This window comes from Ornithorhynchus anatinus, chromosome 5 (genome assembly GCF_004115215.2).
Source record: "Ornithorhynchus anatinus isolate Pmale09 chromosome 5, mOrnAna1.pri.v4, whole genome shotgun sequence".
In the NCBI taxonomy this organism is placed as follows: Eukaryota; Metazoa; Chordata; class Mammalia; order Monotremata; family Ornithorhynchidae; genus Ornithorhynchus; species Ornithorhynchus anatinus.
In genome coordinates, this window is record NC_041732.1 from 29,946,816 (window position 1) to 29,959,671 (window position 12,856).

Below are 12,856 nucleotides of genomic sequence, written 5' to 3' on the forward strand. Positions count from 1 at the left end.
TATGTGCAGAGCACTGTTCTAAGCGCTGGGGTAGGCACAGGGGAATCAGATTGTTCCACGTGGGGCTCACAGTCTTAATTCCCATTTTAAAGATGAGGTAACTGAGGCATAGAGAAGTTAAGTGACTTGCCCACAGTCACACAGCTGACAAGTGGCAGAGCCGGGATTCAAACCCATGACCTCTGACTCCAAAGCCCATGCTCTTTCCACTGAGCCACGCTGCTTCTCTAGTGGCAAGAGCACAGGGCTTGGGATTCATAAGGTCATGGGTTCTAATCCCAACTCTGCCACTTATCTTTCTAGGTTTTGGACCCCAGCAACATGAAGAACAAATCAAAGCAAAATGTATTCATTCATTCATTCATTCATTCAATAGTATTTATTGAGCGCTTACTAAGTGCAGAGCACTGTACTAAGCGCTTGGGATGAACAAGTCGGCAACAGATAGAGAAATGTACTATTGATCTGACTGTTGAAGCAGATAATGTCACCTCTTCATAACGTTCACTCAATCATATTTATTGAGTGCTTACTATATACAGAGCATTGTGCTAAGCACTTGGGACAGTACAATAAAACAATAAACAGACACATTCCCTGCCCACAACGAGCTTACAGTCTATCAGATAAGTGGGCGAGAATCAGAGACGGGGGCTCACCTTCCTTACCTTGAACTAGAATAAAGATTTGTTCTGGCTTTCTGGCCTTTAAAGCAATCAAGAAGCCAATGAGTTGTCTAAGGAACAATGTCCTAGCGTGCATATTGCTTGTACAAGTGCTTCCTGACCTGTTCTTTCAGTGCTCAAACTGACAGCTCCAGGTCTGAAGGTCTGTTGCTCCGAAGTTGGAGATGAGTCTAAAATAACCACAGATGTGGGTAATGATGAGACTTCATTCCAAGTGGAGCCTTGACTTATTCTAACACAGAGATGGCAACAGATGCTTCTGGATTCTCCAAAAGTAAAAAAAAAAGGGGGAGGGGGGCGGCAGGGGGAAGAGGAGCAATTTATGCCAAGCCACAGAAGATGCCCCTAAGTATCAGACATACTGGAAACAAATTCTGGTCTGCTCACTGGCTATCCAATTGCATGAGCTGAAGGACTCAAATAGCTTGCACCTTGCCTTTGAGAGTCTGTTTTTCATAACTGGACTGTGTGGCCCTGGTCTAGATTAGGCCACCTAAGAAGAGTAATCTGAATCAAATTATCTTGCTTGCACGTTCACTAAAAAACACTTAGATCATGATAAAGACATAACCACGCTCGAGGCCTGGAAGTCAATATTGGTTATATATGTATCTGTTCACTGTCAAACAGGTAAGTGCCTCGCCTGCTTCTACTCTGGTTTTACTCACTCTACTTTTATCTGTAGTTCCAGATGCTAGTAATCTAAACCTCCATGTTTATTCATTGTGTTTATCCCTCTGGTTCCAGATGCTGAGAGTTTATACTGTGCTGTTATATTGATACCGTAGGAACAGTGTGGCCTAGTAAGTGGAAAGAGTAGGGGCCAGGGAGTCAGAGGACCTCCAGGCTCTGCCACCTGCCTGCTGTGTGACCTTGGGCAAGTCACTTAAATTCTCTGTCCCTCAGTTTCCTCCTATGTAAAATGAGGATTAAATATCTATTCTCCCTCCTTCAGACTGTGAGGCCCATTTAGGACTGAATGCTGTGTTTGGAACATAGAAAACTGTTAAATACCACAGTCAACATCATTACTATTCTTGGTTTGAGATGCACTTGAAATTGAGAAAAGTAAGTTACCACCAGGTTTTTTTTCTCCAACCAGCATGCGATCATTTTATTTTTAGTGTTTGTCTTCCCTACTATATTGTAAACTCCTTGAGGTCAGGGATTATGTTTACTAATTCTTTTGAACTCTCCCAAGCACTTGGTATACAATGTGTGCTTTTCCCACAGTAAGTGCCCAATAAATAGTATTGACTGAATAACTAACTTGTAATTATTTGATGAAAATAAATGTAAAACCATGCCCATGAATGAAAAGAGTATCTCCTTGCTTCAACTGATGATTTTCAATCAGACCATGAAATTTCAAGTTTATTAGACTAAAATCAGCATTCTGAGGCCCTGCCATCCTCCATTAACTTCTGTTCTTCCAGTTAGCTCCCAAATTCATGAGAAGTCCTTCTGTAATCCAGAAATGGGGCTTAGATTTACCAATGCTTATAACAGAAGGAAACAGATCAAAAATCAACTGGTCATGGCAAACTTGGTAAAGGTTTCCAAAAATAGGAGTTACCTATAACTTTGACTTGGACTGCTGAATGATCTCACCAGTTCATCTTTAGGAAAACCCTTCATGGTAGGCTTACAGCTCAAGAGCTTGCCCTAAAAGATTTCATAAAATGATGTTCTCAATAATGATAATAATAACAATTATGGTATTTGTTAAGCACTCACTATGTGCCAGCCATGGTACTAAGCACTGTGGCGGATACAAACAAATTGGGTTGGACACAGTCCCTGGCCCATGTGGGGCTCACAGTCTCACTCTCCCTTTTACAGATGAGGTAACTGAGGCATAGAAAAGTAAATTGAGTTGCCCAAGGTCACACAGCAGACAACTGGTGGAGCTGAGACTAGGAACCAGGAAACCACAAAACCAAAGTCTGTACTACAAGGCGATCATTTCTGTCCATTATCTTAATGCATGATATTGAGGAACTACAAGATAAAGCAACAAAAATTTTTTACTAGCTCTTTTTAGGCTGCCTATTCCAAATTATCCAAATGACCAGCTGCTATTTTAGTCAGAATGAAACAAGAAAATCAACTGTACTGTGACAGGGGCCGATCTAGTCATCTAGTCGATATAATTTTAAACTTGCTCCCATGGATATTGGGGAAAGTGTTCTCAGCTTCTAATCATCTGTGGAATTTTCTCTGTGCCATTTGCAAATGAACTCAATAGCTTTCAAGCTATGGCAACTGTCCTTGCATTCAACTAAGGCTTACTTTTCACTGGGAGGAATGTAGGAATGGTGCTCATCAGGAGCTGTTGTGGGTGACTAAACGCCTGGAGCAGAAAGTGCACATGACCCATAATGCAGTTCACTAGCTGCAAAAATTTTAAGATTCTTAGAAATACTCGGTATTGGCAAAATGACAGAAAAACACATTGGCAAGGGCCTGGACAGTGCTCAGCTGGACTTACTATAAAGACTGCTAATGCCATTCCTTTGGAAGTGGTTAAAAAAGGAATGTACGTAATGGATCGACACATGTCTAGGGTATCCCATATTAAGTATCTAATTTACAAGGAAAATAAAAACTTCAACTGGGCTCACAGCAAGTTCCTGGAGAAATGTCAACAATTTCTCATTTGAGCAATTATGATAAGACCTTCATTAACACCCCTTCTTGTGCCATTTGGCAAGAGCAACAAACATTCTTTGCCACAAAGCAAAGCTTATTTTAGATTACGGTTCGTGAATATATCACTGCATTTTATGTTAAGGGGATGCCTTGCCAAGCTTCTCGGGCACTGACAGCTTGTCATCCACACATATCTGCTCTCAGTAACAGGGTTGGGCAATGCTGAGGCAATCTGGACACTGTCAGATTGTCCCTTGGAAGCCCGAGTTTCAGAGATTTATAACTTGTAGATAAAAATCCCAACAGAGTGGAAAGTTTTTATGAAGGGGCCATTCTGGAGGATTTCCTTGCAAAATTTGAAAAATAGATCCATTTAGAGGTACTCTTTGAACAATTTCTCTTCCCAGAATAAAGATATTTTAGATTTTTAATGGCACTTTTATAGTATATTTTAGACTGTCAATGTGAGGTGGTAATATTGCCGTGTGTGCATTACATATGGGTAGACTGTGGCACAGAAAGGTTAAGTAACTGCACACAGCTAGGCAGAATCTAGAACTATTATGTCACAGTTCTAAATTCCTAGACCTATCAAATGGTCTTAATCTCCCCTGGAAGAAAATTCAGTACAACTATATCACATTTGCTGTTAAGCAGTGTTTCAGAACTAGATCATCAAAACTCTAGGTGGGAAGTGGGCCATTCAGGAGCAAATGAGGTCCCTGAATGGGAAGCATCACGGCCCAGTGAAAAGAGCATGGGCCTAGGAGTCAGAGGATACTGGGTTTTAATTCCAATTCTGCCACCTGTCTGCAGTGTGACCTTGGGCAAATCACTTAACTTCTCCATGCCTGAGTTATCTAATCTGTAAAATGGGGATTAAATCCTACTCCTCCAGTTTAGACTGAGAATCCAATGGGGGTGAGGGACTGTGCCCAACCTGATATTCTTATATCTACCCCAGGGCTTAGCACAGTGCCTGACACACAGTAAGCTTTTATAATAATAATAATAATAATAATGTTGGTATTTGTTAAGCGCTTACTATGTGCAGAGCACTGTTCTAAGCGCTGGGGTAGACACGGAAATCAGGTTGTCCCACGTGGGGCTCACAGTCTTAATCCCCATTTTACAGATGAGGTAACTGAGGCCCAGAGAAGTTAAGTGACTTGCCCACAGTCACACAGCTGACAAGTGGCAGAGCTGGGATTCAAACTCATGACCTCTGACTCCAAAGCCCGTGCTCTTTCCACTGAGCCACTCTGCTTCTCAAGTACCATAAAAAAAATGAACTCTTGAAAACAGAGCTGGCTGCCATACACATTTCCTTCTTGAAAATCAAATGAAGAGAAGAGAGAAAACTCCAGGATACCAATTTTCCTAATTGCCCCAGTGACAGTTATGCATGGAGCAAATTCACTAGTGCAGCACGGAACTATCTGAACATATATACATTGTGAAAGAGAGGGTCAGTCACACATTGGTCTTCTCAGCCACACAGACAGATATCAATCGATTCAGCAATTCATGCTATAGCTTGACATATATGCTCTTGAAAACCCCATTAAAAACTGGTAAACTGAGTTATGGGGAAGCTCATTAGTGAACAATTGAAATAGAGTAGGGAGGGGGTAAGAAACTAGTGAGAGTCTCCCTCTGAAGATAATTTCAACTAGCCCGATTGTGTTCCTGTACCGGAAATACAACATCATATCATTAGCTTTTCACAGGAAAAGTTCATTGTTTCCAGTAAGCATAAGGTGAATGTCACACAAGTATCTTTAGCTCCTTATATAATGACAATTAACTGATACTGAAACACAACGCAATCCCACTGGAACACATTCCACAGCTGCACCTAGTTATTGCACTATGTTCTCCTAATCTTCCACTGCATTTTATCCAGATTGTGCACTAAACTATCACTTTATGGCAGAATTACCTTTTTGTGTGTTCCTGCAATACCATCGCCTGTCTATACTCAGCTTGGTGATGGTGAAACTTTCTCCACAGACTGTAAGCTTGCTGTGAGCAGGGATTGCGTCTACCAACTATGTTGGACTCTCCAGAACCCTTAATGCGGAGTGCTCTGCACACAGTAAGTGTTCAATAAATGCCACTCATTCATTTGCTGGAAAAAGAAGAGAAAGGTACTGCACCTGGCACTTGCCATGTACACAGAGTTCAGTCTCGTAAGGTCCACAGGGTGTACCATCGAGGACTCTGTCTGCCACCAGAACCGGAGACTCCTTTCCCAGGGGAGAGCAGAAGAGCTCACATGGCTTATCTGGAAAAAATTAAAACAAAAACAGACAGATCATTCTGACAACTCCCCAAGAGCAACATTAGATGAACTGGGACTCATTGGAAAAGCAGGAGGACAGTAGAAAACATAGGCCACATGGAATCTGGGTGCTCAGCTATTAAAACGCTCCTCTGAAACATAATCCACTGAGAAGTGGCATGGAATGAAGCCCTCCCGAAATGAATAGTAGTCAGACTACAGGGTCAAGCTGCATACACTCTTCTCTCCCAGTCTTTGCCCCCCCATTCTGCTATTGCTTTCCAAACTTTTTCTGGTGGTTGAAACGAAAATCAGTACTTTCTTTCTCTGCACTATGCAATCTTTAGAATTATGCTCAATTGTTTTATTGGCCCACTTGTCAAGCCTGTTCTTCCTTTCATGGATAACAGGGGGTGATACCTTGTGTAATTCTTAACCATCTACCACCTGAATCTAACCCAGTGATATACTGCAGCTCATTATCCTGTACAGGGAATAACACAAAAGACAGAAACACCGGTCACTTGAGAGATGATAAATTTGATGAATGACATAAGGATAGTGCCACCAAATCTTTAAATATGGTTTAATGATAAAAACCCAAGCTTGGTCATTTTTTCAAATGAGTTAAGCACTTACTATGTGTCCAACTCTCTTCTAAAAGTGCTGAGGTAGCTACAATCCCTCTAGACTGTAAGCTCCCTCTGGACTGTAAACTCTCTGTGGGCAAGGAGCATTCATTCATTCATTTGTTCATTCAATCATATTTATAGAGCACTTACTGTCTACAAACCCTTCTTACAATGTATCCTTCCAAGTGCTTAGTAGAGTGCTCTATGAATGGTAAGTGCTCAATAAATACGATTGACTGATAGAAATCAGTCAGCTCTGACCCAATCCCTGTGCCACATGGAGCTCACAGCTCAAGTAGGAGGGAGGACGTATTGAATCTCCATTTTACAGTTAAGGAAAGTGAGGTACAGAGAAATTAAGTGACTTGCCCAAGGTCACACAGCAGGCAAGTGGTGGAGCCAGAATTAGAACCTAGATTCTCTGACTCCCAGTCCATGCTCTTTCCACTAGGCCCCACTGCTTCCTCAAAATCATTCCCAAACTAATCCTAGCCATGTCATGGAAGGACCTCAAGTAAGTCACTTGACCCCCAGAGGTCTCAGCCGTTCCAGCTGGAGTTTTAAGTAAAAAACAGATGTTGAGCCTGTCCCAGGTTTTCCTGAATAAAATAAATTACCCAGCAAAGTTACATGTATTCAGAGCACTTTTACTGCTGTGCATGATGCTGCTGGGTTTCTGCAGCTTCTCATAGATCTGTTTCCTCATTTCCCATGGCACTAGGCTATGAAGGTTCAATAACCCTTATGGGAAATGTTTCTTTAGTTGGGAGCAACATTGCCCACACACAATGAAAATATCCCAATTGGCCCTATATTTAGGCAATACATGGAGGAACAAAAGAGGAATTCTTCAGTGTCCCATTAATTGAAGCTACGTTTTCATTAGACTTTAAGCCAGAAGAAAGACGTAAATAAGTAATAATGATAATTATTATCAGGTTAAGTGCAGGGGTAAATACAAGATAAGTAGATCACCTACAGTCACATGGGGATCAAAGTGTAATGGGGAGGGAGAACAAGTATTTAATCCCCATTTTACAGATGAGGAAACTGAGCCACAGAGAAGTTAAGTGACTTACCCATGGTCAAATAGAAGGCAAGTAGCAGAACAGGAATTAGAACCCAGGTGTCCTGACTGCAAATTCTGTGCTTTTTCCACTAGGCTATGCTGCTTTTCTATTTACTTTTTTTTTTAAAACATTCACTAACAAGAAACCTGAAGTCTGGGTTTCTACCCTCTTTTCTACTCCACCTTCCAGTTTAAGTAATTCTTTAAAGGATGTGCCTAAAGATGATCTAAATCCTCTTCTGGTCTTGAAAGGAATGAAAAGGGAGAATACAGTTGAGACCGCGGGGGATTCATAACAGGACACCTTCCTGGAGATTGGAAGCAATACCCCAGGCAAGGGTCTGTCTGTGTTATTTCATTTTGAGTGGATGACACTGATAAGGTCTACCCAGCCAAGTATGTACAGAGTTTCCAAGTCAGCTCACAGATCTCTCCTCCAGGGGAAAGAAAGGGTGAGGAGTCTTGGCCCCTTTGCAGTGTTACTTTGATCTTGTCAGCTGACAGGATGCTCTTGAGGAGAAATTGCAAACAGCAGCAGTGAAATTCCATGATGGAGAGATTTTTTTTCTTTAGGTCCCACTAATTCAGTTTCTAAGAACTGGACCAGAAGGGTCAGGAAGTGAATAGTAGGATTGTTTAGAGGGAGAAAGAGCCTGAACCAAGAGTCGGTGTTGGGGGGGATGAGGAGTTGGAAAGCAACACTGTCTATTTAGTCGTAGCAATGGGAGGCACAGTGATTTGGGGAAAGCCTCTGAGGAGAGAGGTTAGGAGACTGGTAGAGCCATAGATACGGTTACATTTATTGACATTGACCTGGGTCTTTCAGCTTTTCTTTTTTGCAGTGTGGCCTTGATTTCCTTCCAATCAGATATACTGAGAGTTTACTATATGCACAGCACCATACTAAGAAGTTCATTCATTCATTCATTCATTCAATTGTATTTATTGAGCGCTTACTGTATGCAGAGCACTGTACTAAGCGCTTGGAAAGTATAATTCGGCAACAGAGACAATACCTACCCAACAATGAGCTCACAGTCTAGAGAGGGAGACAGACAATAAAACAAAACAAGTAGACAGGCATCAATAGCATCAAAATAGATGAATAGAATTTTAGCTATATATACATCATTAATAAAATAAATAGAATAATAAATATGCACAAATATACACAAGTACTGCAGGGAGGGGAAGGGCGTAGAGCAGAGGGATGGAGTGGGGGCAATGGGGAGGGGAGGAGAAGGAGAGGAAAAAGGGGGCTCAGTCTGGGAAGGCCTCCTGGAGGAGGTGAGCTCTCAGTAGGGCTTTGAAGAGGGGAAGAGAGCTAGTTTGGCAGATGTGAGAAGGGAGGGCATTCCATGCCAGAAATAGGATGTGGTCCAGGGGTCGACAGTGGGACAGGCAAGAACGAGGCACAGTGAGGAAGTTAGCAGCAGAAGAGTGGAGTGTGTGGGCTGGGCTGTAGAAGGAGAGAAGGGAGGTGAGGTAGGAAGGGGACAAGGTGATAGAGAGCTTTGAAGCCAATACTGAGGAGTTTTTGCTTCACGCAAAGGTTGATAGGCAAACACTTGGAGATTTTTGAGGAGGGGAGTGACATGCCCAGAGCGTTGATCATCCAGGCAACAGAGTGAAGTATAGACTGAAGCAGGGAGAGACAGGAGGATGGGATATCAGAAAGGAGGCTGATGCAGTAATCCAGTTGGGATATGATGAGAGATTGTACCACCAAGATAGCAGTTTGGATGGAGAGGAAAGGGCAGATCTTGGCGATGTTGTGAAGGTGAGATCGGCAGGTTTTGGTGACAGATTGGATGTTTGGGGTGAATGAGAGAGCAGAGTCAAGGATGACACCTAGGTTGCGGGCTTGTGAGAAGGGAAGGATGGTAGTGCCGTCCACAGTGACGGGAAAGTCAGGGAGAGGACAAGGTTTGGGAGGAAAAATAAGGAGCTCTGTCTTGGACATGTTAAGTTTTAGGTGGCGGGCAGATATCCAGGTGGAGATGTCCTGAAGTCAGAAGGAGATACGAGCCTGGAGGGAGGGAGAGAGAAAGGGGAGGAGATGTAGATTTGGGTGTCATCTGTGTAAAGATGATAGTTGAAGCCGATGATAGTTGAAGCCTTGGAAGCGAATGAGTTCACCAAGGGAGTGAGTATAGATGGAGAACAGAAGGGGACCAAGAACTGACTCTTGAGGAACATCTAAAGTTAGGGGATGGGAGAGGGAGAAGGAGCCCACAAAGGAGACTGAAAATGAACAGCCAGAGAACTAAGAGGAAAACCAGGAGAGGATGGAATCCGTGAAGCCAAGGTCAGCTAACAGGTTGAGGAGAAGAGGATGGTTGACATTGTCAAAGGCAGCTGAAAGGTTGAGGAGGAATACAATAGAGTAGGAGCCATTGGATTTGGCAAGAAGGAGGTCATGGGTGACCTTTGAGAGCAGTCTCCGTGGAGTGGAGGGGACGGAAGCCAGATTGGAGGGGGTCCAGGAGAGAGTTGTAGTTGATGATTCGCTCTAGAAGTTTGGAAAGCAAGGATAGGAGGGAGATAGGGCAGATAACTGAGGGGTCAGTGGGGTCAAGAGAGAGTTTTTTTTAGAAAGGGGGAGACATGGTATGTTTGAAGGTAGAGGGGAAGAAGCCATTAGAGAGTGAGCAGTTGAAGATGGAAGTTAAGCAGTTGGGAGAGAACAATATAACAGAGGTGGTAGACATGTTCCATGCCCACAAGGAGTTTGCAGTTTAGAGAGAACTCTAAGTGAGATTCTGCATTGTAAGTGAGATTTTGATGGCACCTTGCTGCATACAAAGAATTGGATTTTCTGCTGTTGCTTCCTCATCAAGAAACAACATGGCCTAGTGGAAAGAGCATGGGCCTGGGAGCCATAAGGCCTGGGTTCTAACCTCAGCTCTGCCACTTGTCTGCTATGTGACCTTGGGCAAGTCACTTAATTTCTCAGTGCCTCAGTTTCCTCATCCGTAAAATGGGGATTAAGACTGTGAGCCCCATGTAGGACAGGGACTGTGTCCAACTTGATTTGCTTGTATCTACCCCAGCACGTAGTACAGTCCCTGGCACATAGTAAGCACTTAACAAATACCACAATTATTTATTATTACTAAATTAGCCCGTATCCAGCTCAGGGCATAGTACAGAGTCTGGCACATATTAAGAACTTACAAATACCATAATTGAAGAGCACTGTACTAAGAACTTAGGAGAGAACACTAGAACTAGTATAAAGGATCTCTGCCCTCCAGGAGGTTTCAATCTAGCAGGGAAGATAGATCCTAATAACTTGAAGATTGCAGGAAGAAGGATAAGGGGATATGTGCAAGAACTGTTATATAAGTTAGTGGGAATTAATTTCTTGGAACATTTAAGACTTAGGCAAATGGTTTGCATGCTAGAGCAATCCCTAATTTCAAGAATGGTCCAAAATGCCTTGATCTTTTACACCTATCACTTTCAAGATTCCCTTGTGAGATGGGGGAGGAACAGGGAAATGTCTTGTTGAAGTTTTGCAAGACCATCCCTGGAAAGCAATTCTGACCCTGGAAAGAGCATGGGCCTGAGAGTCACAGGACCTGGGTTTTAACCTCAATTCTGCCACTTGTCTACCATTTTGGAATGGGTCTAACTTTTTAAAAAAATAAGTTCATGTCCATACTACAAGAAGAGATATCTAGAACCTCACTCCTACAAGGCTGATAGTAAAGATTATGGCATGTATTAAGCACTTTGTACCAAGCACTGGACTAAGCACTGGGATGGTTACAAGATAATCAGGTTGGGCACACTCTCTGTCCCATATGGGGATCATAGTCTAAGTGGGAAGGAGAACAGGTATTGATGTCAGTGGGGAAGAGAGATGAATAGCAGAAACTTGAATAGGATTAATAGGAGGCATTTGAAGTTCTAATTTCCCATCTGGCTATTAATTTGATTTTAATCTCTATTTTCAGAATGCAAGGTAAGGGTGAGGAGATAACTATTTATGGCAGTTAGTTCCAAGAACTAAGAATGAGGCCTGCAGATACAACTGCATGGTGGAAAGGTTGAAGATGTCATGTTCTTCAGTGGTGGTGTTTCTTTCCAGTTCTTTCAGTCAATCAATCAATGGTATTTATTAAGCATTTACTGTGTGCAGAGTACTATATAAGCACTTGGGAGAGTACAATATAACAGATTTGGTAAACATGTTCCCTTCAAGCTTACAGCCTAGAATCATCCCATGATCCTTTGTAGCATATATGCTGAATCATTACCTTTTGATTTTTGAAGATAACAGTCCTTCTCAGGAAAATCTTTCCATCACCTCTCAAAATGCCACGATAACCTCTAGCCAATAGAGTAACCATGGATTCAGTTCAGCCTAGCTCAAATGACCGCTCCTCCCGGTGTCAGCCAGAAAAATGGAAAAGTGAAGTTCACTGTCTAGACATCCCTTACTGGGGCACTTAGACACATGTGGCAAATAGGGATGGACAGGAAGGGCAGGGCTTATAAAACTTTGAGAAAAATGAGAACTTCAGGTGTGGAAGAGAGAGAAAAAGTTGGGTGAATTCAAAAGTTAGGTATTCAAATAAATGCATTTGGCTGCTTTACCTTGAAGAGTTCCTAAGGGGAGCCCTGGTATCCTTAGGCGGTTAGTACGAAGGTGTGGCTCTGAATTCACCCACAGTAAATGGACTTCTGTTAGAGCAGTTCCTAAAAAAACCCTGACACAAAAAGATTGTCCATTCTGCTTGTCTATCAATCAATGCTATTTATTGAGTGCTTACTATGTGCAGAGCATGGTACTAAGTGCTTGGGAGAATACACGTTGGACAAGTTCTCTGCCCACAGTGATTGGTTTAGTGGATAGAGCATGGGCCTGGGAGTCAGTAGGTTGTGGGTTCCAATCCCTGCTCTGCCATTTGTCTGCTGTGTGACCCTAGGCAAGTCACTTGACTTCTCTGTGCCTCAGCTACCTCATCTGTAAAATGGGGAATAAGACTGTGAGCCCCATGTGGGACAGGGACTGTGTCCAACTTGATTTGCTTGTAACTACCACATCACCTAGTACCGTCCCTGGTACATAGTAAGCGCTTAACAAATACCACAATTATTTATTATTGCTATTATTATATTTGCTGCAGAAGCTAAGGGATTCACCAATTTCACTGCTCTGAAAAGGAAAGCTATAATGGATTTCAACAGATTCAAGAGTTAGATCCCATGAATTGTTCAGATTATGAACCTCCCTCAACTGCTTGTTTGTATAAATAGAGGTTTGACAAGAACAGATAAATTTGCAGGATGCAAATACATCTGAGTTAATTTGTTTTTCTTAAGTCTTCATTAAAAGTTATGTTAAAACCCTGAGCTCTCTTTCATTGGAAACACAAATGAAAACCAAATATGTGAGCAGCCATAATTATTATGGCCCCAAAAGAGGCGATGAAAAATCAAGGTGCTTTTGAAATATTCTCAGTGTAGTCCTACATAGGAATGCTCAAAAACACACCAGTTAAACAGACTATTGGAAAAACAT

The 12,856-nt window shown here is 42.4% G+C and overlaps 1 protein-coding gene across 1 annotated transcript in view; it reads right to left on the bottom strand.

Moving 5' to 3' along the window:
* Positions 1-12,856, bottom strand: part of ADAMTS17 (ADAM metallopeptidase with thrombospondin type 1 motif 17) — a 368,163-nt gene that overhangs the window by 134,949 nt on the left and 220,358 nt on the right. The window contains exon 14 of the mRNA XM_029066734.2: positions 5,498-5,625. Within this exon, the coding sequence (XP_028922567.1) occupies positions 5,498-5,625 (128 nt within the window). The remainder of the gene's footprint in view (positions 1-5,497; positions 5,626-12,856) is intronic.